We start from the raw sequence: 25418 nt of genomic DNA, 5'->3' as shown, positions 1-25418 counted from the left end.
TGATCCCCTACCAGAGGATGAACTGAAGGAGGATGAGAACTCATCAGAGGATGAAGATCCAGAGGCCCAGGAACCTCAGGAGGCTGCTGAGGGTCAGTGTGAGCACGATCACGTCATGGAGGAAGGAAGACGTGGAAGACGTGCCCATGATACGTTAATCACTGACAGATTCCGGGAAGAGTAAAATTAAAGTGAGGGAATATGGCCACATCTCTCCTAGCCCTCAATGCCATTTACTTTCACCTGGGGATGTCCACCCACTTGCAGCGAGAACGAGTCCAACATTCACATATGCACGTTCTGGCCTCATGAATCACCAGGCCATGATCTTTGCTTTGGTCCACGGTGCTCTGTGAGTGAGCTCACTCTGGGAACTGAGAGCCCACTTAGGAACAAGAGCAATGTGAGAGAAAACTTGAAGCATTTGCCGCCATCTAATGATGCAAACGTTGCTGCTATTGGACATGCCTAAACGTCCCGTGCATAAACAGGGTAGGTGGGGTCAAGTCAGATGTTAAAATTTACAAAACCTGAAACCCAAGCTTAACCTGCCTCCAACTCGCCCACTTCTAGGTTTAAGGGAGGTGGGGCAAGAGCTGGGCAACCAATCCGCTCCCAAGAGACTGGTTGGTGAGTTATTATGTTAATGAGGTTACTGGCAACTGAATTAGCCTGTATTGCAGGTTTAAAGTGAGAAATTGGATTTACCAGAATTCGGGTAACCAGGCAGCTGAAAGGAGGCAAGAATCTAAGTAGCTTCACGACATTGCCAGGAGGACCATGTATGCTTTCCCCCCAACCCATAAAAACCACTGAGATCAGGCCCCACTTGCACTCCCACACCCCACTCCTGTGGTCAGGGATCAGATCACCCTAGGTTCAGAGCTAACTTCTCTTGCAGCCAGCCTCCTGTCTGACAAGAAGCCAAGCCTGTCAATCAGGCTGACATCCAGGCAGGGGACCTGTCAAATGCAAAAGACACACCCTGTAGAGTTAAAACTCCTCTGCATGCAAAACTCAATCCCCCACCCTCGTCACTCATTCCTGTCAACACCCAGGCCAATGTTTCAAATTGCTGTGCAGCAAACAAAGCATATAGAATGTGGAACTATATGGCGAAGTCACCGGGATACATGTCCATGGTGGCATGTTAAATGTTTGGAATGCTCTGATTAGTCATACCTTCAGACTTGTGTTTAATTCTGGCTATCAAGACATGATAGAAATATTCAAATCTGAAAGGGGGAATTTGAACTCCCAAATGGTTGACCTGTGGAATATCAGGTTCTCCCATCTGAGAGATGCTGAGAGAAGATTTATTGACATAGATGTGGTGAGCAGCCCACCCAAGAGGGGTGTCCAGAGGCAGCTCGGTAGACTGTCCAATGAGTATTGTGAGACCTAGAGACATCTGACCAGCTCTCAGGTAAACCATCAAGAGGTTCAGGAGGATTTTGCAAATGCAGAAATAGTGTGAGCCTGAGGTGGCAATGACCCAAACTTTCATTATGGGGCTGGGAAAGCATTTCTCCTCTTTGAAACCCTCTAAAAAAAATCTATAACTTACCCACAAAGATCCCTGCTTCTTGCTTTCTGGGATTTACTGAGCAAAAAAATCAGCAATGGTCATTCCACTCAGTCGACCATTAAAAAATCTTCGGGGTCCAAGGTATGTCAATGTGAAAAAGCCACATTTGGAGTTTGACTTCCATTCCACCCAGCCTTATGGAAGTCTACAATACATAAAATGTTGTAGATAAATTCAATCTGTAATAATTCATGACAAGTTATTTGAATAGCCATTGGCCAAAAGGGGTCAAAGGGCTATTTAGGAGAAAGGTCTAGAGAATTTCACACAGAGTGATCAATAATTTAATCAATGGTCCTCCAGGCAAGGTAGAGAAGGCAAAAACCTTAGATTCATTTGTGACGCAGTTAAATGATGAGAAGTGCAGAATATAACTTCTTTTCTGTATAGATCTGTTAGTAAAGGCCAATTATCTTGGGATTTTTTTTTCTCTTGTAATATTTCAGATATTCTTGTCTTAAACATTTCCAGCCAAACTACTACATAAGAATTGTAAGGAGATTAAATATTGCATTGTTCTAATGTTAGTTAGAATAATCATAGAATCATGCAGCATAGAAGGAGCCCATTCAGTGAATTGTGCATATACTAGCTCATTGAAAGAGCTATCCACTTGGTTCCCTCTCCTTTTCCCCCATAGGTCTGCATTTTTTTTCCTTTTTAATTGTAGATTCAAATATCTTTTGAAAGTTATTATTGAATCTACTTCCAGCTATCTTTCATATAATGCATTCCCAACAATAACAACCTGCCATGCAAGCAAAATTCTCATCTCCCCTCTGGCTCTTTTGCCAACTAGCTTAAACATCATTTTTTTTTTAGAATCAAACAATTTAAAATCCCTAAATAGTTTTGATTATTCTTAGTAAAAACCAATAAAAAAAATAGGCAGCACAGAATAAGAGAAGCAACTTTCTTCAGAAAAATAACTGAAGGTGCAATTAAAAATCTTCTCACTCCAACTGAATTTCTGTGTAAACTAGACCTGTCTGCAGGTTCTCATCACTGAGGTTACTTTTGATATTACATTGACTGTAACTCTCATGAAATTTACAGCTGAAAAATGCTATTAATTTTTAAAAATCTGTCAGTAGTACCACATTTAGGCTGAGTTATTGGTCTTGCCTCAACGAAATTGCTGACTTGCTCTAATTATTTTAAGTTTTCCGGATCATTTTAATAAATACTTATTCCGAGCTATGTTTAGAAAAGTCAAGATCAAAAATAGTGATGATTGAGTAAAAGGACAAAGCACTCATTGACCTTCATTTTCAAATGTTACAGCTCGGGCACTATTTCTAATTTTAAGCTGCTGCATCGGAATTACAAAACTCCATTGTTCCAAAAAGAAGTTTTTTCAATATATTCATTCATGGGATGTTGGTATTGCTGGCAAGACCAGCATGTATTGTACTACCCAAATTTGTCCATGAGAAGGTGTTGGTGAGCCAACTTCTTGAATATAACTGAATGGCTTGCTAGGCCAATTCAAAGGGCAATTAAGAGTCAACCACATTGCTGCAGGCCTGGAGTCAGATATGGACCAGACCAGGTAAAGACAACAGATTTCCTTCCCTAAAGGACATGAGTGAACTAGATGGGTTCTTATAACCATTCAGTTGTGTTAGGAACTAGATAGTTTAAGTAACTTATATTTGTATTTGTGGGTGTTAGGAATGAGTTCTAGCTTTAATGTTTAAGTTTGATTTGTATTTCTGTATTCATGTGTCAAGAAAGGGAGAACTTGACTTTTAGGGGAGAATTTTCTCCCCGTCAGGGAGGTTGGGTGGGAGCAGGAGCAGGTGTGGACGGGCGCGCAGCCAATCGCCGCCCGCAATCGGCTGCGTGCCGCCATTTTGTGTGGGCGGTCCAATTAAGGCCCGCCCAGCGTGACAAATACCCGGAAGCACTGTGTGGGCAGGGGTAGTAGGCTGAGCTGCGGAGCGTAGACATTCTCCTAACCCGCGCTGCAAGGCTACCATGTTATCTTGAACCATGAGGGAGGCTGGTCCAAACCGGGATGATGACATTGCAAGGGGTTGTGAAATTTTATTAAACTTTGAAAACCTTCATGAATCCTCATCCTGCCCATGGATGACGCTTCATGATAAATGCAAAGGCCGCCTGGTCTCTTCACCTGCCCGCCAACCTTAAGGTTGGACGGGCAGCTCAGTTAAGTACTTTAATTGATATTTAAATGGCCTCAATAGGCCTTTGACAGTTCGGCGGGTGCACAGCCGACTCCGGTGTGCGCCTGCCGAACTGAATATCTGAATGAAGCGCTCACAGCCCCTTGCAATGTCATCATCCCGGATTGGACCAGTCTCCCCCATGGTTCAAGCTAACAATGCATCTTTGCAGTGTGGGTTAGGGTAAAGCCTGCGCCTGAACTGAGAGCACAGCATGCAGTCCAGTGGGCGAAGCTGCGGCTAATCGGTCAAGTGGAGTGGGCAGAGGTGGGTGGGGTTTTGGATGCAGCGCACTAAACTCTGGTCATCCAAGTAGTGGCCAGCACTCTCCAGGATGTGTTAAGGGGCCTTCAAACTTAAGTAAGAGAGGTTCTTAGAACACCTAAGCTAACCCACACATCTCTCTCTTTCATCCTGCAGGAGGAGTACATCAGGAGCATGGAGCCTGATGACCAAGCTGTATGCCTCGTGATGTACAGAGAGCTCAGACAATGAAGAACAGGGTGATGGAGGTGCCTGGCTGTGCAGAGGGAGGAGCAACACTCTCAGGAAGAAAGGGTGGCTGGGGCTCCCGCACGTGCCACTGAAGAGCCACAGTGAGCTATCATTGGTCAGTGCCTAGCTAGACCTAGGGTTTATAGACACCACCTTTCATTCCTGTGGATGACCAAGAACCAGTGTCACCAAAGACTGCGTATGTCTAGGGAACTAGTCGGTCGTATCTGCTGGCTACTGCAAGATTTGGTGCCACAGAGACATGGAGGACATCCACTGCCAGTGGCCGTGAAAGTGACTGCAGCACTCAATTTTTATGCCTGTGGCTCCTTCCAGGGCCCCACATATGACCTCTGTGGGATATCGCAAGCTTCGACCCACAAAAGCATCCATGAGGTCATGGACGCCATCTTGGTGAAGGCACGCAACTTTGTGCATTTTTCCCAGGACCAGGAAAGCCAGGATGCACAAGTGATTGGATTTTCCCAGATCTCAGGTTTTCACAGGTGCATGATGCCATCGACTGCACTCACATGGCACACAGATCTCCTTCATAACAAGTGGATAACTATGTCAACCGCAAAGGCTTCTATTCGCTGAATGTGCAGCTGGTACCACACATTGTCATCGCTTGCTGCGCCCTTTATAACCGGCTGCTGCAACAGAGAGAGGAGCTGGCTGAGGAGGAGATGGAGGAGCTGGAGGTCTCCTCCGATGAGGAGGATGTTGATGGGGATGAGGGTGAGGATGTCCTTGAAGGTGACAATGATGGTGATGAGGCCATCGTACTGGCCAGATGAGACAGGCATGCTCGGGAGGCCCTAATAGCTGCTAGATTTGTAGAGGATGATGACGACATGCAGTGAGGAGACACCATAGATCTTGATATTGCTGCTATGAATGTTTGACTCCAGCCTGGCTTATGGTAGTGCACATACCCTCTTTGATAAGGCTCCTGTCATGGAGACGCAGTGGAGACCCTAATAGTTGCTCGATTGCAGGAGGATGATGATGACATGCAATGAGGACACTCCATATATCTTCGCATAGCCTCTCTGGATGTCTGACTCCTGTCTGGCTGAGGGTAGCTCGCTTGCGCTCTGTAATCAGGGTCATATCATGGAGATGCAGCCGTGAAACTTTAAATGCATCTGATCCTTTGTCAGCCTTCAGCGCCTGACCCTTTCAGGAGTACAGCGTCACTGGTCACAGATGCTGACAAGATGGGGGCCAGCCCCATTCTAAAGGAGCTGAGACCACACAGAGAGAATGGCAAAACTTTGTGACGGCAAAATGCCCATGACATTTTGACAACAATATCAAGCACCATTGAGGTGCAGGCATCAGTAATGTGTCCAGGGAGTGTGAGGTGTTATGGTGTGGCAGGTGATATGTGCCAGGTGGACCACATCCACAAGGAAACTTGGCTACACTATCACAACAGTTTTGCAATTTGTATTTATTATGAGAAGATTTGTGCACTGAATTCAGAAGTAGTGAGTCCATTAACAACTTTAGAGATTTTAAAAATTAAATTAAAACATTTATTAACAAGAAAAAAGATTTCAAACACAGACATAAGATTACAGTTACTTGATATTATAACAAATCGTCAAATTCCTAATTAACCTGACTCCCAATGACATACCCCTTTTAAGGGAACAGTCCAAAATAGATCTTAAATTTAAATAAGCAATCCAGAAAGTTTACCACAGCACCCACTCAACAGTGGAATTCCAAAGGCATTTCTCCAACTCCTGCAAAAGTGGCTAGAGGATTTTCCCAAGGATGGTTTACATGGTGTACCTTTCAAGATGTTACAGGGCCACCCCCACATAGCCTCTGTCCTTCTTTACATAAGTTTCTCTTTCTTTGATGTGTAAAATCCTATTGCTCTACATGTCTTTGGAAATTTACTTTTCCCATATAAAAATCTTTCATGTTGCCAATATGGTCAGTGCCTTTGGGAAAAATAAACATACTGCTTGGCCTTGCTTATCTTGTTAGTTGTAAACATCCTACTATCCCTTTGAAAATCAAACAACTCCCCACTTATCTTAAAATGCAAATTTCATTCACATCTTATATGCTGCCCCAAGTTTACTCATTAGCATTTCAAATGCCTTTTTACACCTAACTTCTTTTGATAGTTTCAACCTTGCAGTCTATCTGACTCTAATTCAATTAAATTAGTCACACAAACAGAACATCTACACTCACAACCATAAACCTACCTTACAATATCCCACAATACTATTATGAAAAATACGACAGTTTCATAACAGAGGCCTGACCATGACTTTGGTCTGAAGGCTGCACAAAGCGCAGAGAAAAGGCCCTGGAAATGGACACCTACCTTTATCTTGTGCATGAACCAAAGTTTCACACAAACACTGCTCATCAGAACAAGGAGCCATGGGCAGGAAGATATTCTTGGGTGTTTATTTATAATGGTGAACATTATGCACAAGTGATCAACACCCATACCCAGGCTGCGCAACTACATCTTCTTAACCTTCCTAACACCGTTGCTATGTCTTGGTGCTCCCCAGGCATCCACAATGGAGGTGGAGGCAGCCTCTGGAGGGCTGAGACCTGGAGGGCCCCGGCCTGCTTTCAGGGTCCTGCTGTGTGGCAGTGGCACCCTCCTTGGCCTGTGGAGCTGGAGCTGTTGAGACCACAGGAAGAGGGGATTCTGATGGGCTGGATACTCCCAATGTCACCTAGGTGGATGGGCCCAGGATGTGCACCTGCTGCTCCTCCTCCCTATGGGTGCCCGAGGGCCCCTGACTGACTCCTTGAGGAGAAAAGGTAGCTGGAGTGAGATGGAACTGCCCCACACCCCTCTCACGTAAACACTGTTGGAGGTCAACTATGACATCAATGATGGAGTTCAGCCCACGCAGCAGTGCAGGAACGATGTCCTGGACCAAGGTCTCCGTGGTAGCCACCATCCTACCAGTGTTGACCTCGGTGCGTTGGTATGCCGGCGCTATCACCTCAGCTTGAAGGCAGACAGACTCCTATATCGTGCCTTGTAATCTGAGGAGTGCAGCGGACATCCCTTCCTGATGTTCCCGAGTTTGCCTTTGCAGCTCCAGCAACTGAGACATGACCGAGTCCAGAGGCGTGTCATCTGACTTCGACTCAGCAGATTTCTGTCCTCCAGCAGTCCTCCGAGTGCCAGGGACCTGGGAGGTCCTTGCTGCTGCCTGCCGTGGATCAGAAAATGCGATGTGTTCACCAGATTGTGATCCCGAGGCTATTCTAAAGCTAGGTCCCACTGAGGTGTATGTCTCTGCACTGGTGGAGGATGTGGGTGAGCTCTGTGTCAGGTCTTCAATGAAGGTGTCTTCAGATTCCTCTTCAGGGGTTTCTTTGAGGCCTGTTTGGAGGCTTCTGGGCTGTGGACTCAGTTGATTGTTTCCCAGGTGTGCCTGTTAAAGCAAGGGGAGATAATTAGTGCATGGCAGTGGCCTGTGAAACAGGACACATCACTCACAGCATGGTCGCCTGATGGATGTTGCACTGCTGGATCCTCACTTGGTACAGTGCCGCCGACCTCACTGTCAGCACAGGAACAGGCCAGATCCTCGCCGGCCAGCTGGATGGCTCTGTTTTCAAAGTCCATGAGGACCTTGATTTCAGGCAATCCTCAACCGGCCTGTGACCTCTCCCTCTTGTTGTGTGCCAGCTTGTTCTGCAGAAATAGAGATGGAGAGAGTGTGTAAGCAGGACGCCTGCCAGGCCAGATAATAAGTATGCCTGGTATGTGTGGGTGTTGATTGGTCCCATGGACAGGTTTAGGACAATGAAGGTGTGAGCGAGAGAATGAATGGTGATGTCTCTTGAACTGGCAGTGATTGAGATCCCTGTGGATATGTGATGGGTTTGTGAGTGTGTGAGTTGAGAGTGATGAAAAGGGTCAGTTACCCTGGTGGAATGGAGGAGATCATTCATCCTTTTTCAGTGCTGGGTGGCTGTCCTCTTTTGTAGGATGTTGGTGTTGACCACCACTGCCAGTGCCTCCCATGCTGGATTGGGGGAGTTGCTGCTCATCCTGTGGCCAGAGAGCGGGGGTTGAGGACATCACAGTGGGCATCCATGGCATCAAAAAGGCACTCAAGAGCTATGTCATTAAACCTGGAGACAGCAGCCTTCTTGCCTTTCGGGGCCATGTCTTCTCTGCAGCAGTCCTAGGATGGAAGCATTGAGAGGTGCGCATGCGGCTGCACTTTAAATATGCCGCCCGGCATGATGAAGCGGCAAGGTGATGTGAGCCTGCCCACCATGGAAACGGCGGGTTTCCTGGGAATGCATAATTAATGCAGTGGGATTGGGACAATACGGCATGAGAAACAGCCATTGCAATCCAGCAGGTAAAACGTTGTTTCTCCTGCCTGCTACTGCACTTTGCGCAAATTTGGTACAATTTTGCTCTTGGTTTCAGAGTGTGGTGGTTCCTGACCACAGATCGCCTATTGGTTTACATAGACTGTGTACTTACTGTAAACATTAGAGTATAAGATAGCTTCTGTAACTTGAGTTATCCTTACAAATCTGTATACCTGTAAAGGTATAGTTGTGGGTGAAGGAGTATTGTAATATGGTTCATCTTTTCCTGTTTAATAAATGTTTAATTCTTTTGTTAAAAGTTCATCAGCTGACTCCTGTGATTCTGTTCAGTAGCCACTCTCTACATATCTGAACAAAAGATAAATGTTTGTATAAAGCAAGCTGGGTTCCACCCTGGGATCTGGCTTGTCCGGTAGTAACATCAGCTGGGATCATAACAGTAGCATGGTCACCATTACTAAGACTAGCTTTTTGTTTCACCATTTATTTAATTAACTAAATTTAAATTCCCTTGTTACCATGGGTCCAGATTGCCAATCCATTAACACAACCACTAAACTACCATACCACTGCCTTAATTTATCGAGATTATCAATAAACTGCATCAGTGATCAAAACAATTTATTTCAGTACAATCCATTGTGTTGATTTAGCTTTTCATTTTTTGCATCTAAGTTCAAAGAAACCAGACATGTAAAGTGAGATTTTTCCACATTGGAAGTGCCTTTTTCAGATTTCTCCTTGCATTGTGGAATAGCAAGGGGTCAGCCAGCTAACACAATCATAATATTTGTATAATTCAGCCTACTATGTCAGAACGTTTGCTGTGGAATCGGAACCCTCCGTGCTGGCAGTGACTATTCCAGCCGTCTTTCTGCTTATTAAGGGATTTCTCCTAATGACTGAATAAATTTGTTGGATTGGGCAGGTAGGGTATTGTAATAATCTGTTCCAGAATCCTTTCCCCTTTATCCCTAACCTGAGATCCTACGAATTCCTGAATTGTACATTTCAGAGGGAAGCAACTTTATTAAAGCCATCTAAAAACTTTATATTTCTTAAAATACCCGTTGAACATTTTGGTGGAGAAATTGGACCTCATTGCTCTGTTTGCCAGCTGTGTAACAGGGTACAGAAGTCCAATTTAAGGGACCAACCTCCTAAACCTGAGTATTATCAGAAACATATCTAAAGTCATATTGGGTGTGGTGGTGTAGAGGTGTAGACATTAATCCTTTCTAGGAAATGCAAGTAAAGAATTTAACACCTGTTTTAGGACCCATCCTGGAAATTGCTTTGCTCAGAGTGACAAGCCAGGACCAAAATTGGAAAAATGTTTACTTTGATGAGGAGCTGGGAGGAGCAGGTATACTGCACACTGCTGCCGGCTCAGGGTCACATTTCCTTCTGCTCTCCTCCGCCACCCCATTCCCAGGATTTAGCTTAGGGTCATTGCTAGCAATACAAGCAGCCTAAAATTGAAGGGGACCAGAGCACCAAGCTGCCTCTGGAGTTGTGGTGGGCTCCAGCAGTATGCCCAAATTATTAAGATGAGGCCCAAGGGCCAGTTTCGGGTGCTCCTCAGGCTGGCCTCTTCTGGTTCTTGCATCATGAGCACCTCCCAATTTGCACCCAAAAACAGCCATGAGCCAATATTCCTCTTTATATCTACAATTTTATTTCAGACACCCAAATAAAAATTACAATTTATAACATTACATGCAAAGCCACAAAAAAACTGTTAAAAATATATACAACCCACCCTGCCTGTCCCACTACACTCATAGTTTCTAGCCCATACATTTGATACACCACCACACTTGTTCTCAGCTCTCAGTGGCTCACTCTTGACATCAGCTCTACCTTCTCCACATTCCTAAGCCATTAACCTGATTCCTGGCGTGATTTGACTGTAAAATGTGTTTCAATACTGAATTTGATAACTGTTTTTTCAGACAGTATTAGTAGGATTGCCAACCTTCCATGATTATTCTGGAGCCTCAAGGAATTAAAGATTAATCTTGTGGAGCCTATGGTTAGGAAATTAGCTGAGCAGCAGGAACCAGAGAGTAGGGATAAAAGCAAAATACTGCGGATGCTGGAAATCTAGAACAAAAACAAAAATACCTGGAAAAACTCAGCCGGTCTGACAGCATCTGTGGGGAGGAACACAGTTAACATTTCGAGTCCGAATGACTCTTCATCAGAACTAATGAAAAATAGAAAAGAGGTGAAATATAAGCTGGTTTAAGGGGGGAGGGGGTGGGACAGGTAGAGCTAGATAGTGGGCCAGTGATAGGTGGAGATAGCCAAAAGATGTCATAGACAAAAGGACAAAGAGATGTTGACAGTGGTGATATTAATTAAGAAATGTGCTAATGGGGACATTAAGGGTAGAAAGCAGGACGAGCAAGGTACAGATAGCCCTAGTGGGGGTGGGGTGGGGGTAGAATCGAAATAGGCTAAAAGGTAGAGATAAAACAATGGATGGAAATACATTTAAAAATAATGGAAATAGGTGGGAAAAGAAAAATATATATAAATTATTGAAAAAAGTGGGATCGGAAAGGGGGTGGGGATGGAGGAGAGAGTTCATGATCTAAAGTTGTTGAACTCAATATTCAGTCCGGAAGGCTGTAAAGTGCCTAGTCGGAAGATGAGGTGCTGTTCCTCCAGTTTGCGTTGAGCTTCACTGCAATATTGCAGCAGGTCAAGGACGGACATGTGGGCATGAGAGCAGGGTGGTGTGTTGAAATGGCAGGCGACAGGGAGGTCTGGGTAATGCGGACAGACCGAAGGTGTTCCACAAAGAGGTCACCTAGTCTGCGTTTGGTCTCTCCAATGCACAGGAAACCGCATTGGGAGCAGCGAATGCAGTAGACTAAATGGAGGGAAGTGCAAGTGAAATGCTGCTTTACTTGAAAGGAGTGTTTGGGCCCTTGGATGGTGAGGAGGGGGGAAGTAAAGGGGCAGGTGTTGCACCTTCTGCGGTTGCATGGGAAGGTGCCATGAGAGGGGGTTGAGGTGTAGCGGGTGATGGAGTGGACCAGGGTGACCCGGAGGGAATGATCCCTGCGAAATGCCGCCAGGGGTGGTGAAGGGAAGATGTGTTTGGTGGTGGCATCATGCTGGAGTTGGCGGAAATGGCGGAGGATGATGCTTTGAATGCGGAGGCTGGTGGGGTGATAAGTGAGGACAAGGGGGACCCTATCACGGTTCTGGGAGGGAGAGGAAGGTGTGAGGGTGGATGCGCGGCAGATGGGCCGGACACGGTTGAGGGCCCTGTCAACCATCGTGGGTGGAAAACCTCAGTTAAGGAAGAAGGAGGACATGTCAGAGGAACTGTTTTTGAAAGTGGCAATATCAGAACAGATGCGACGGAGGCGAAGGAACTGAGAGAATGGGATGGAGTCCTTACAGGAAGCGGGGTGTGAGGAGCTGTAGTCGAGGTAGCTGTGGGAGTTGGTGGGCTTGTAATGGATATTGGTGGATAATCTATCACCAGAAATTGAGACTGAGAGGTCAAGGAAGGGAAGGGAAGTGTCAGAGATGGACCACGTGAAAATGATGGAGGGGTGGAAATTGGAAGCAAAATTAATACATTGTTCCAGGTCCAGACGAGAGCATGAAGCAGCACCGAAGCCGTGATCGATGTAGCGGAGAAAGAGTTGTCGAGGGGGCCGGAGTAGGACTGGAACAAGGAATGTTCCACATACCCCGTAAAGAGACAGGCATAGCTGGGGTCCATGAGGGTACCCATAGCCACACCTTTTATTTGGAGGAAGTGAGAGGAGTTTAAGGAGAAATTGTTCCGTGTGAGAACAAGTTCAGTCAGACGGAGGAGAATGGTGGTGGATGGGGATTGTTCGGGCCTCTGTTTGAGGAAGAAGCGGAGAGCCCTCAGACCATCCCGGTGGGGGATGGAGGTGTAGAGGGACTGGACGTCCATGGTGAAGAGGAGGCGGTTGGGGCCAGGGAACTGGAAATTGTTGATATGATGTAGGGCTTTAGAGGAATCGCGGATGTAGGTGGGAAGAGACTGGTCAAGGGGAGAGAGAACGGAGTCAAGATAGCGAGAAATGAGTTCAGTGGGGCAGGAACAGGCTGACACGATCGGTCTGCCGGGACAATCCTGTTTGTGGGTTTTGGGTAGGAGGTAGAAGCGGGCCGTCCAAGGTTGGGAGACTATGAGGTTGGAAGCTGTGAAGGGAAGATCTCCAGAGGAGATGAGGTCAGTGATAGTACTGGAAGCAATGGTTTGATGTTCAGTGGTGGGGTCATGGTCCAGGGAGAGGTAGGAGGGAGTGTCTGCAAGTTGATGCTCAGCCTCTGCGAGGTAGAGGTCAGTGCACCAGACAGCAACAGCACCACCCTTGTCAGCAGATTTGATGACAAAGTCAGGGTTGGACCTGAGACAACAGAGTGCGGCAGAGAGTAGGGAAAATGGGCAGATGTGACTAGACGTGTCCGCAAAGATCTGTGTTGGGCCTCAACTATTCACTGCATTGACTGATGCTTGGATGATGGGATAGAAAGTCACAGATTTAAATTTGCTGGTGATGCAAAGATAGGTGGCATTGTAGACAGTGTAAATAGAAGCATAACATTACAAAAACAAAATCATAGATTAAGTGAATAGCCAAAACTGACACATAAAGCAGAAAATGCTGGAAGAACTCAGCAGGTCTGACAGTATCTGTGGAGAGAAAGACAGAGTTAACATTTTGAGTCCGTATGACTCTTCTTCAGAGCTAAAGAGAAGTAGAAATGTGGTGAAATACTTCCTTTTAGCTCTGAAGAAGAGTCATACGGACTCGAAACGTTAACTCTGTCTTCCTCTCCACAGATGCTGTCAGACCTGCTGAGTTTTTCCAGCATGTTTTATTTTTGTTTCAGATTTCCAGCATCCACAGTGTTTTGCCTTTAGCCAAAACTGACAAATGGTTTTCAAGGTAGGCAAATGTGAGGTCATCCACTTTGGACCTAAAAAGTATAGACGGGGACATTTCCTAAATGATGAAAAGCTAGAAAGAGTGGAGGTCCAAAGATGACCTGGGAGTCCAGGTACATAGAGTATCAAAATGTCATGAACAGGCGCAAAAATAATCAAAAAGACTAATGGAATGCTGGCCTATATACACGGTTATATTCTCTTATACTAGACAAATAGAAGTTAAGCTTCAACTATAAAATAATCCCTCGTTACACCACACCTGGATTACTTTGAGCAGTTCTGTGCACCGCACCTGAGAAGGATAAATTGGCCTTGAAGGGAACACAGTTTGATTTACCAGAATGATACCTGGACTCCAAGGGTAAAGTTACAAGGAGATTTCACACAAACTAAGTTTGTATTCCCTGGAATTTAGAAGTTTAAGGAGTAATTTGATCAAAGTTTTCAAGATATTAAGGGGAAGAGATAGAATAGTTGGGAGAAACAATTTCCTCTGCTCAGGGAGACCAGGGGAGGAATTTTCCCAGATTTGCACTATGTGCGGTAGCGGGCGGGTAAAACAATGTTTTACCCGTTGGCTGCAATGGTAGCTTTTCATGCCGTATCATCCCAAACCCGCCGCCTTAATTATGCATTCCCAGCATTCATTTCGTCCGCCATGCTATCACCTCGCCGCTTCATCACGCCGGGCACCACAGTTAAAGTCCATGCGCACGCACATCTCTCACTGCTTCCAGCCCATGACTGCTGCAAAGAAGACATGGCCCCGAAAGACAAAAAGACTGTAGCCCCCAGGTTCAATGACACGTCCTTCATGCGCCGTTTGGATGCAGTGGAGGCCGCCGTGATGTCCTACACCTCTGCTCTGGCCACAGGACAGGCAGCAATCTCACTATTCTAGCTTGGAAGGCGATGGCAGCGGTGGTCAGTGCCAACGCCCTTCCAAAGAGGACAGCTACCCAGTGCTGCAAGAGGATGAATGATCTCCTCCATTCCGCCAGGGTAAGTCACTATTCTCATCTCGCTCAACTCACATACTCTCAAACCCATCACACATCCACAGGGATCTCACACCTTGCCAGTTCAAGGGACGTCACCATTCACTCTCTCGCACACCTTCATTGTCCTCATCCCAACCATGGGACCACTCACTACCCACACAGGCCAGGCATACTTATCATCTGCCGAAGGGTCATGAAGACTCGAAACGTTAACTGATTTCTTCTCCACCGATGCTGCCAGACCTGCTGAGTTTTTCCAGGTAATTCTGTTTCTGTTTTTGTTTTGGTTTTCCAGCATCCGCAGTAGCTTTTAGCTTTTTGTTTTTATACTTATCATCTGGCCTGGCAGACATCCTGCTTACACTCTCTCCATCTCTATTCATGCAGGACAAGCTGGCACACGGCAAGAGGGAGTGGTCACAGACTGATAGAGGAATGTCTGAAATCAAGATCTCCAAGGACTTTGAAAACAAAGCCATCCAGCTGGCCAGCGAGGATCTGGACTGTTCCTGTGCTGACGGTGAGGTCAGCGATGCTCTACCAAGTGAGGGTCCAGCAGTGCAACATCCATCAGACGCCCATGCTGTGAGTGATGTGTCCTGTTTCACAGGCCACTGCCATGCACTAATTATCTCTCCTTGCTTTCACAGGCACATCTACCAAACAGCCAACAGATTCCACGACCCAGGACCCCCAGTCAAGCCCTGAAGAAACCTCTGAAGAGGAATCTGAAGGCACCTTCATTGAAGACCCGTCACAGCGCTCACCCACACCCTCCAGCAGCGCAGAGGCACACACCTCGGTGGGACCTAGCTTTAGAATAGCCCCGGGATCACAATCTGGTGAACACAGCACACTTTCTGATTCACAGCAGGCAGCAGCAAGGACCTCCCAGGTTCCCGGCAGGAATGAAAGGCGGCGTCTATAGACCCTGGGTCTAGCTAGGCACCAACAGCGATGGCTCTCTGTGGTTCGTCGGTGACATATGCGGGATACCCAGCTCTCCCTTCTTCCAGAGGGTGCTGCTCTTCACTGTGCACAGCCAGTCACCTCCGTTGATCTCTTCCCAGTCGCCTTCGATCTCTGTGTGGTACGAGGCATACAGCTAGGTCACCAGGCTCCATGTTTCAGATGTACTCCTCCTGCAGGATGAAAGAGACACTTGGGTTAGCTTAAGTGTACAAATAACCTGTCTTGGTTAAATATGATAGCTCCTTAACACATCCTGGAGAGTGCTGGCCACCTCTTGGATGGCCAGAGTTCAGTGCGTACATGGCTGCTTGAAACCTCACCCACCCCCGGCTCATTCCACCTGACCGATTGGCGGCAGCTTTGCTCACTGGACTGCATGCTGTGCCCTCAGCTCAGGTGTAGGCATTTTCCTAACCCACACTGCAAGGCTGCACTGTTATCTTGAGCCAAGGGGGAGACTGGTCCAAACTGGGATGATGACATTGAAAGGGGCTGTGAGCACCTCCACCAGTGACTGCTCCAAGGCCAGCTTTAGCAAAGAGATTGTACAATGTGCCCAGTCATCCAACTGTTCTGCAGTCCACTAAAACGCTCATTATTTTGCAGTCTGTGCTCGAGGGGTGTAAAGCTTTTGAGTAAGTAGTGGCACTTTGGTGCCTCTGCGTTGTTTGACTGGGCGGAGAAGCTGTAGGCCCGACTCCAATCATATCAATTGGCAATGCTTGAACTGTCTCAGCTGCAGAGGAATGGTCACTTTATACAAGGTTTCTCTGACATGTGGCCCCTTCCCTTGCCCGCACCACCCCTCACCCTGCACGTGCTTGTGCACTATTTTCAACTGCAGGGCAGACATTGCCCCCCCACAAAGCACCTTAACTTCAGGACAGCCCTTGCCCATCCCTACCCCCAATGCGCCTCAACCTTGAAGTCCAGCTCGAGCGAGCGCTCTGTAGGTTACTGTGCACTCACTTCCGAGTTCCCCTCAAAGTGCAACCCTCCAAGTGCACGCCTTTTATATGCTGTTGTGAAACACATCAGCATGTGAGTGGATGATCCACCGGTGGGGGTGGGGATGGGGGGGTTTGGGGGGTGGTTGGTTGGTGGGGGCTTTGGGGGGTGGTTGTGGGGGAGGTTGGGGGGGGTGCAATTCTGGCGGGCTGGGTTTGTAATGATATGGAGATGTATTGTAATGAGGTTCCTGATGTCCTGACGGTGAGAAATGCGGCCTGCCATTGGCAAGCCGATCAGACGATTGAAAACTGTTTTCATGACTTCGTGAAACCGATTTTTGCCTTCTCACCTTATTGCCCGCTCATGCCACCGAACATGCCCGACGCCAGAGGGCATGGACATTTCTGCCCTAGGACCAAAGGCCATGAGCCTGATGTTTCAGGAATAAAGTTAGGAAACACCTCTATGCATAAAGGATTGCAGAAGCTTGGAACTCTCTTCTGCAAACAGCAATTGATGTTGGGTTAATTGTTATATTCAAATCTGAAATGGATAGAATTTTGTTAACCAATGATGTTAAGGGGCATGGAGCAAAGGTGGATACATGGAGTTAGGTTGCAGATCAGTCATGGTCTCATTGAATGTGATCAGGCTCAATGGGCTAAATGACCTATTCCTGTTTCTCTGTACCTATGTGCTGTGAGCAAACTGAGAGAAACATTATAGGAGCATTGAAAATGTTGGGTGTTTTTTTTACTTTGAACATTTTTGTTTATAAAACAGTTGGAGATGGGAAAATTCCTATTTGGCTACATGGAGCAGCTGGAGGTGGGAGCTCAAGTGATGAAGCCTCTATGAATACCTCCAGGCAGAGTTCGCAACCCTAAGTCGTAAAATGCGCTCTGTGCAAAATGGATAGAATTCTAGAATTAATTCCCCAAAAACAGTAGCTAAAGTCCACAGCATCACGGTATACAAATACTTCTCATTTGTCCTGTTGCTCTGTCTCTGATAACTTGCTTACCATCTTTTTTCTTTGTTCTGCACACCTTTTCCCAGTGATTTGGCTTTCCACAAGCTCTGCAGTTTGATCCATATGTGGGACACTTCCTTCTTTCTGTGAACTCATTTAGTCATCCACAGCTTTTGCACATCTTTCTTTCTGTCTGATGCGCTTTCTTTTATTGCTGTTTCGCTGCATCAACCTTGTTGCCTTTCTCTTGACTTAACTAGAAGTTAGCCATTTGTGTAGTAGCATCTTCATAGCTCTATTCATGGCTTCATGTGCTCTGGCAGTATCTAAAGCTTGTGATATTGTGAGTTTTTCCTTTCCAATCAATTATTTTTGTACTTCAGGGTTGCAGAGTCACAAATGAGCTGATCTAGTAGCCTTTCAGCTGTGCTTTTGAATTTAAATTTTCTGGCTGCAATTTTCAATATTGTTAAGAAATTGTCAACAGGCTCACCTGGTTCCTGCCTCAGGCTTTGTAATTCACATTGGTAAATCTGATGATTTGACTGGCTGTAGATGTGTGCTTCATTTTTCAAAAATTTGCCTGGGTTTTTGCTGTCATCTTCACCCCGCTCCCAGCTTTAAAACAAATTTAGCCCCTTTCCTCTTGCCCACCCTTTCCCTTTCGCCAGTGCCTTTTAGAAAGCTACTGAATGTCAGTCTGCACTTTTGTTCAAGCTTCTCAATTATCTCTACGACACCATCGGCCTCCTAATTCATCATGGGCTGGAGCTGGGTGTTTATCATTATGGGGGTGGCCATTTCATTTTCACATGATTCGCTCAGTTTTTCTCTCTATTTCTCTGCTACTAATTTGGTTTGATTTTTCAATCTAATTCATCATTAAATTTGTTCAAAACGTTTGCGTTTTTACTCACACACAACCTGCTGCCACCATGTTATGTATTCTGGCTCCCATAAGTTAGAAATAATCACACTTTAGACTCAAAATGTTGGAGCTTCCTTGAGTGTATTTCTTGCAGCAACCCATGTGGCTGAAATACTGATAGGCTGATACATTATTACTTGGCACATAACTGCAGTGCAACAGTGAATGTGGCAAGCCGGGATATAAATTCACATAACAATTAGTTCCTAACTCAGAATAATGTAACAATACAACAGCAGTCCCAGTATACACCAGTCCCTGTCTCCCTGGTGTTATGTCGCAACTGTTTTGAATATAAATAAACTTCCCAGGATCACAATGTATGGCATTCGATAATTCTACTGAGCAATGCGCTGGTGTTATCTTTCAGTTGTAAATATTGGAATTAAATGACAATTCCTCTTATCCCACTGTGTTTCAATTTTGCTGATACAAGGAAGTCTTTCCTGTGCATTCAGTTTTGACCACTGCCAGATATAACTTTACAGTGGTGCCTAATAGAGGTCACCCTAATAAACGAATAGACTGATAGGATTAATATTCCCATGTTGGTATATGGAAACTATATAACAACTCTTTGAATCCCGAGCGGGGAAAGGTACTGAGCACATTTTGTTCAGCACATTTCGATTCGAATGGAAACAGGTAGTTAAAGCAACAGGTTCAGAAATATTGCTGAGGCAGGTTGCTCGCTTTAACATCTCGAAAGCAAAATTGTTTTTGGAAACTTTCTAATTCTTGGCACCAAGTGATGATCTCAATTTTTTTTAAAAAAACTAAAACTATGGCTTATGAATAGTTTTTTTTTCGGTTAAAGCGACAGGTCAGGTAAATGTCTTCTGGTGCTGAGAACACTCTTCAACCTGTGAAATGATTCTTTGTGACAGCGAGAAAGATTAATAGTGCAGCCGCACTGGCTCTGTTTAAACCTGCCTCATATCTGAAACTTGTCTGTGGAAAAGAGAGAAAGAAAGTGGGTGTTTTCAGGTCATTGAAATACCTCTCACCAGTGAACACTAAGCCCTCTCGCTAACTTGTCTTTGCACCCTTGCTGAGTCTATCAATTGAACAATTCACACTTGCTTCCTGGCTATTCTTTGCAAAGCGCCTTAAGCGTGGCTTCTGCAAGAACGGACAGCTGGAGACAGCTACTAACTAATTCAGAAAACTCCACGTATACGTGAACGCTGAAAGCGAGAAATCGATTTTTTTTAAAAAAAAAAGCTGTTTATACATAATTTCTCTCGCGTTTGGCTCTGGGGTTGATCAGTTTCGGGAGCCACGCTGGCAAGGATCTCACTAAAGCCAGCAAAAAGAAACAGTGCTTAACCTGCAGCCACCAGCATTATGAAACAGACACACACACACAAAGCAAGCAAAAAGCATTTATTGTCATTGTTTTATTAGCGGTTGGAGAAGGTTAAGATTGGTGACCGCTGCCAAACCTCTTCCAAAATAACACGCGTTCCAGTGCTTTGTAAGGGGATATGGTTTTGATCATTTTATGTCCCTTGAAATTGTGCAGTGCCTCTGGATTTGGCCGAGAGCTTCAGTGAGCACTGGGATCCCCATGCCGAAGTCACCTGCCAACATCCAGGCTGAACTCGCCCTTTTCTCTGCCTGACGCATGGAGTTCTTCAAGTCAGGCTCACCAGATCTTTGGGGCATAGCAAATTTGTGATTATATAAAAGAAAACGCAGAGGAATCGATAGATGTGTTTGGCCACACTGGTTTTGGTGGAGTCGGTGCTCAATTGAGCTGGAGTTCCTACAATGTTCCCTCTGGCCCGTGGCGTTGCTGTTTTCGGTCTCTGTTTAGGAGGGTTAGTAATCTTTTCGGATGATGCCTGTGGGGACCCCGTGGAAGACCACGATCACTACCTGCAAGAGATCATTTCCAGAGAGCCTTACTACCACCCCGAGGAGCGTCGAAGGAATCCAGAGGTTCCCTCGGAAAGGGAGCCCAAGGCGAAACTAAAGAAGGAAAAAGAGAAACCACTGGGAACGCCAGGTAAACAGTGGCTGTCATTTAAACAGAACGGTTTCAGATTATTGCCGAGTAATTTCTGCAAGATTTAATAGTTGTCTGCATTAGTACAATATGTACTCTGCCATGAATATCCACATTTTAAAATCTCAACGCTGCGCTTGGTGTCTATGTGAACCCTTAAAAAAGTGAGCGTTTGAAAATACAAACAGAAGAGGCGACTGGGATTAAATGTAACGCGAAGAATATGGCTTGATATTCTAATTTATGTGTGGACAAGATTTTTAAACAATATCATGCAATACCGAAAACAGATATTTCTTTTCTTAAACTTTGCAAGAGTTCCCGCGCAAGGATGAACGCATTTTGTACATAGTGCAAACTTAAAGATACACTTCAATAGAACTGCGCTCAAAACAAGTAGTTGTAAGAAGCACGAAAGGTTCATGCAATATACATGTTTTCGTGAATAATGAATAATAAATATGAATTGTCCAGAATAGTTCATAAATGAAGTGACTTCATGATCACTTGGGAAACAAAATAGAAAATATAGACAACGTGGTAAGTCTGCTTTACTTTTTTTTACAAAATATGGACTCAATTTTACTGCAGTGTTAATATTGCACTGTTAAATTATCTCTGAAAGTTGCTACTAAAAATAACACTGAAGCTATCTGTTTGATATGTTATATAAGATTGTTCATACACTGTTTCTATTTTCCAGTCAAAAATGGCAAGAAAAGAGCTGAGAAAAAATCCAATGGAAAAACACCAAATAGCAGTCAAGAAACCTATAGAGTGCCTGAAGAAAAGATTGAGAGTGAGTGATGAAATCTCTTGTTAGCCAGTCAACCTCACTGACAATTAGCTCTTATTGGTGCCCAGAAATTAAAATTTGAAATTACATCTCAATGCAATTGAACATTTGTTACAATCTATACTGCAGCATTAAGAAAGAGTTTGGAATAAGTACCCATGCAGGCATTACGTGTGCAAATCAGCTACTGGCTACTCATGTTGGGTGGAAGACTTGAACCTTCTCTCCATACCTTCGCTGTGTAATAAATTCAGTGACACAATGTGTATTTATGACACTGAATGGTACTGCGCATTGAAAGTTTGCAATGTTCCAACTTTGTACCAGTGGATTACTAAGTCATTTGGACTCCAAATCCTTTGTCTATGAATGTGTTCCAAGGTCATGTGGGTTATTGATGCACCAAAGTGCCTGTCATTAAGTGTATGGAGTCAGTAACGTAGGTGAAATACAGAGATACAAAAATTGGGAGGTTGGACAATTCCTCAAATATTTTGTTCATGTACAATTACCATTGGTCAGTTATATGACAGTTTACATCAATGTAAAACAGGTTTGGTTTTGCAGTGAATTGAAGAGTGGAAGTTTGCCAGAATGAATTCTAGCATTGTTAGATCATCTCACGGAAACATCTCAGACTACATCAGATAAAAGCAAAATACTGCTGATGGAATCTGAAATAAAAACAGAAAATGCTGGAATAACTCAGCAGTTCTGACAGCATCTGTGGAGAGAAAAGCAGAGTTAACATTTCGAGTCTGATTGACCCTTCTTCAAACTACTTCAGATTTGCCTTGGCTGAGGTATGATTAACTCAGTGTGAGCAAACTTTGCAAAACTTTCAGGCCAATTTTGCACATTCAGGAACTTCTTACATGGTTTATTGTGGAAAGAGAACCAATTGTTCCCTCAGCCATTTTGTAAATGTAGCTAATGTTTAGATGCCAGTGTGCAGAACTCTTTGCTTGTCTGCTTGCTTGGGCAGGAGCAGAGTGGAGCTGGCAATGTAACTTGTTTACCATCTCCAAGTTGTCTTATGAAAGTTATAACCTCAGGCCACTACATTAAGTATACAAACATTATGTGACTTTTATAAGAATAGAAGAGAATTTAAACAAAGCCAATGACTGTTAAAGTCTATTAGAGAGGAAGGGTGGAATATACTTTTATGAATTTACTGCAAGCTTTGACAGATATCATCAGTTTCATAATAAAGCCTTTTGCCTTTCCTTTTGCCTGAAAGTTTGCAAAAAAACTTAATGCCTGACTGAAAATTGTTTAATGCAATCATAAGAATAATCCTGAAATTATTAATTATTAACTACATCAATATTTGCTTTGGCTGCTAGCAACATCTTGTAAATCACCTGGTAATAAAGTTTTTATACCACACATGTGAACATGATACTGTAGGTTTATTTGCTGTGAATAATGTTTGAAACTGGCACCTGTTTTGACCTCCCAAAATAGCATGATGAATTGCATGCTACAATTAAACACAATGCTTGTAGTCACTCAATTCTTGTCCCTTATTTTCTACCAGTTCTAATTACTTAATCTTTATTATTGCATTGATTTTTAAATGACAACTAATTGTAATAAAATTAGTTAATTGTTTGACAGCTATTTCTAACATTACACACTATGTAAACCAGTCACCCTCTCTGCAAACCAACATCAACAATTACTATGTGACTAGATTACAATCCAGTATTTCTCGTATCATGGTAAATGCAGCAGTCTTCCATGTTAGCTGAAGTGATCATGTGTGGCATTCGAACCAGACAACCTGGTTTCAGGATAACTGCCCAGCAAATTTGGTAATTTAACGCCAAACAGTAAATATCTGATTTAAATACTGATTGGGCAAGTTTCATGTTCACATGGAGAGTGTGACCTTGCTCTTGGACTTGATGGTTAATGCAGGAATTGAAAATAAGACAAACAAGGAATTTATAAGTCTCAATTATGCAATTTCAGAATTCAGCCACAGCAAACTAATTCTGGCATACAAAACATAACCATAGTCCTTTGGTCAAGGTTGTTTAATTTTGATGTGACTTCAGTGTAAGCTAGTTAGAAAATCTTTGCTGATGTGAATGCTTTTCAATCCATTATTGTCAGTATTTGTAGCATTAACTTACAACAAATCTAAATAATGCTGGATTTGAAGAATAACTGCTTTTCTTTGATCTAAAATATTAAGGTGTATATAAAACTAAGATTTTTTAGGAGATGAAATCTATGTGAATTTGTCATTTATCCTCTGTGAATTCTAAATCCAAACATTAGGGATGGGTTAGTTCTCAAACTCATTCAAAACAAGCCATTGTAATTGTAGAACGGATTTATCATACTTGATCTGTTTTCCTTTAAGCAAAATACTTGTGTTGTTATGAGCTTGTAGTGCTTCTTTCCTCAATGATATGTATATTACTAAACCATATCCTGTGCTAAAATAGTCATATCTTCAAGGATGTTATTCACCAGTAACACAGTATATTATTTCTTTGTAATTTCTTTGACCTCCCTGATGGGTCACTTGGTAAAAGTGTTGAGGCCAGCAAGGTTGAAGGTTTGACGTTTGTACTGTGGTGAATTAGCTAATCTCAGTTGGGACAGTGGTGGGAGCATTAAGCTGGCCTCTGCATCCCTGCGGGAGGAAGGAAAAGTTGGCCATGATTTTCTGTTCTGGTAGTTATCCAGTGACCTCTGCTGGAATCATACACATGTGAACAGTGTGTGAGGCCGGATTGTTCTATCTCCTATGGTTCATTATCTTGAATAGACAAACTGTTCAAATTGGTGCACAAAGGAATGCTATTCAAAGCATTGAAAAACTGCCACAAAAATACAAGCTAAAGTTACTTTTATTGGCTGACCTTATTATCCCATTTTATCATGTGCTGTAACATTGAACAGCATCGTATTGGATTCAACTTGGAGTGGGTTTTGGGTGGATGGGGCAAGACGAATACAAAACATATTTGGAGGCATAAATTTTAGGCCTGAGGTATTATAACTTCCAAGCCTCATTTACAGGCGGGAGCAGATATTCGGGCAGCCCAGAGGCTATGTGTTGGCATTACAGGAAAACTTATCATCATGTAGGTAATTTGTGCATTGGGGATGCAGGCTGGAGGGATTGACTGGCAGTGCCTCACTGCTGGGGAAGGGGGAGAGCCCAAGGCAGTGGACATCCAGGCCTTTCTTGAGGACTACTCAAACCCATTACTGTTCTTCCTTCCTGTTTTGTTTGCCTTTGAGAGCCTCTGCTGCCTTCAAACTGGGTGTCATTGAGTGGGGTGAGTACTCCACTCAGGCTACTGTTAAAATGCCATGAGGGCACTCATGCTATCATTAAAATTTATGCATGAGGTTCCTGTCTGAGTATAAATGTCACTCAATTAAATCCTGTCAGTTTCCTGAAAAGTGGATTTGATTAAAATGCACCTAAACTAATTTGGAAGAAAGCAAAGAAGCACTCAGATCCTGAAAGGATGATGGGAAACACCCTTTTGTCCTTTAAGTCTTGTTGTTGCACAGATTGAATGTTTGAATGTTGGGCAATTCTGTAAAAAGCACACACCAATGCACAGATCCGATTGAAAGAATATGTTGTTGAAGCCCAGGCTTTCAACTTTAGGCCTTGAAATAAAAACTTTAAATGAAGGCTAAGGACAACCTGTTGTGTCATTATCACCACGTTACTGTGAAATGGAACTTATTTTTAACATTTTTCTTTAAAAGCTAATTTTGGAAATTTTGAAAGGTTCAGTTACTGACAAAAAAAAGACTATTTTTGTGAAAAGAATCATTTTGAATGATTCTGCTAATTCATCAACAAGTTCTGCTGGCAAAATGTTGACATGTTTCTTAGGTTTTCCATTATAAATGTTTCAATGTTAAATGTTGACAAAAACTTGTGATGCATCAGGCTTGCAGACTTGAACTGTATGATGCCCACGACGTGTGAGAGTATACTTGATTGTGTGAGTGTGTGTGTGAATGTGTGAGAATGTGTGTGAAAGAGAGAGTGAGTGTGCATACAATATATGAAAATATCTGGAGTTCCCAAGAGTGACCTTTTTACTCATAGATTGACTTTGGATCATCTAAACATCTTTTCTAATGCACTTTCATATTAATATATAAATTCTACGGTATATATTTAATATTACATTGGTTAAGATTTTTAAAAATC

The 25418-nt window shown here is 43.9% G+C and overlaps 1 protein-coding gene across 1 annotated transcript in view; it reads left to right on the top strand.

Annotated features, from left to right (window-relative positions):
* Nucleotides 1-19353: 19353 nt before the first annotated feature.
* Nucleotides 19354-25418, top strand: part of LOC144694428 (inactive carboxypeptidase-like protein X2) — a 233290-nt gene continuing 227225 nt past the window's right edge. The window contains exons 1-2 of the mRNA XM_078564823.1: nt 19354-20418; nt 21122-21217. Coding sequence (XP_078420949.1) covers nt 20181-20418; nt 21122-21217 — 334 coding nt within the window. The 5' untranslated portion in view covers nt 19354-20180. The remainder of the gene's footprint in view (nt 20419-21121; nt 21218-25418) is intronic.

Source organism: Cetorhinus maximus, chromosome 20 (genome assembly GCF_964194155.1).
Source record: "Cetorhinus maximus chromosome 20, sCetMax3.hap1.1, whole genome shotgun sequence".
In the NCBI taxonomy this organism is placed as follows: domain Eukaryota; kingdom Metazoa; phylum Chordata; class Chondrichthyes; order Lamniformes; family Cetorhinidae; genus Cetorhinus; species Cetorhinus maximus.
The sequence above is the reverse complement of the archived record's forward strand: the minus strand, read 5'-3'. Positions and strand labels throughout refer to the sequence as shown.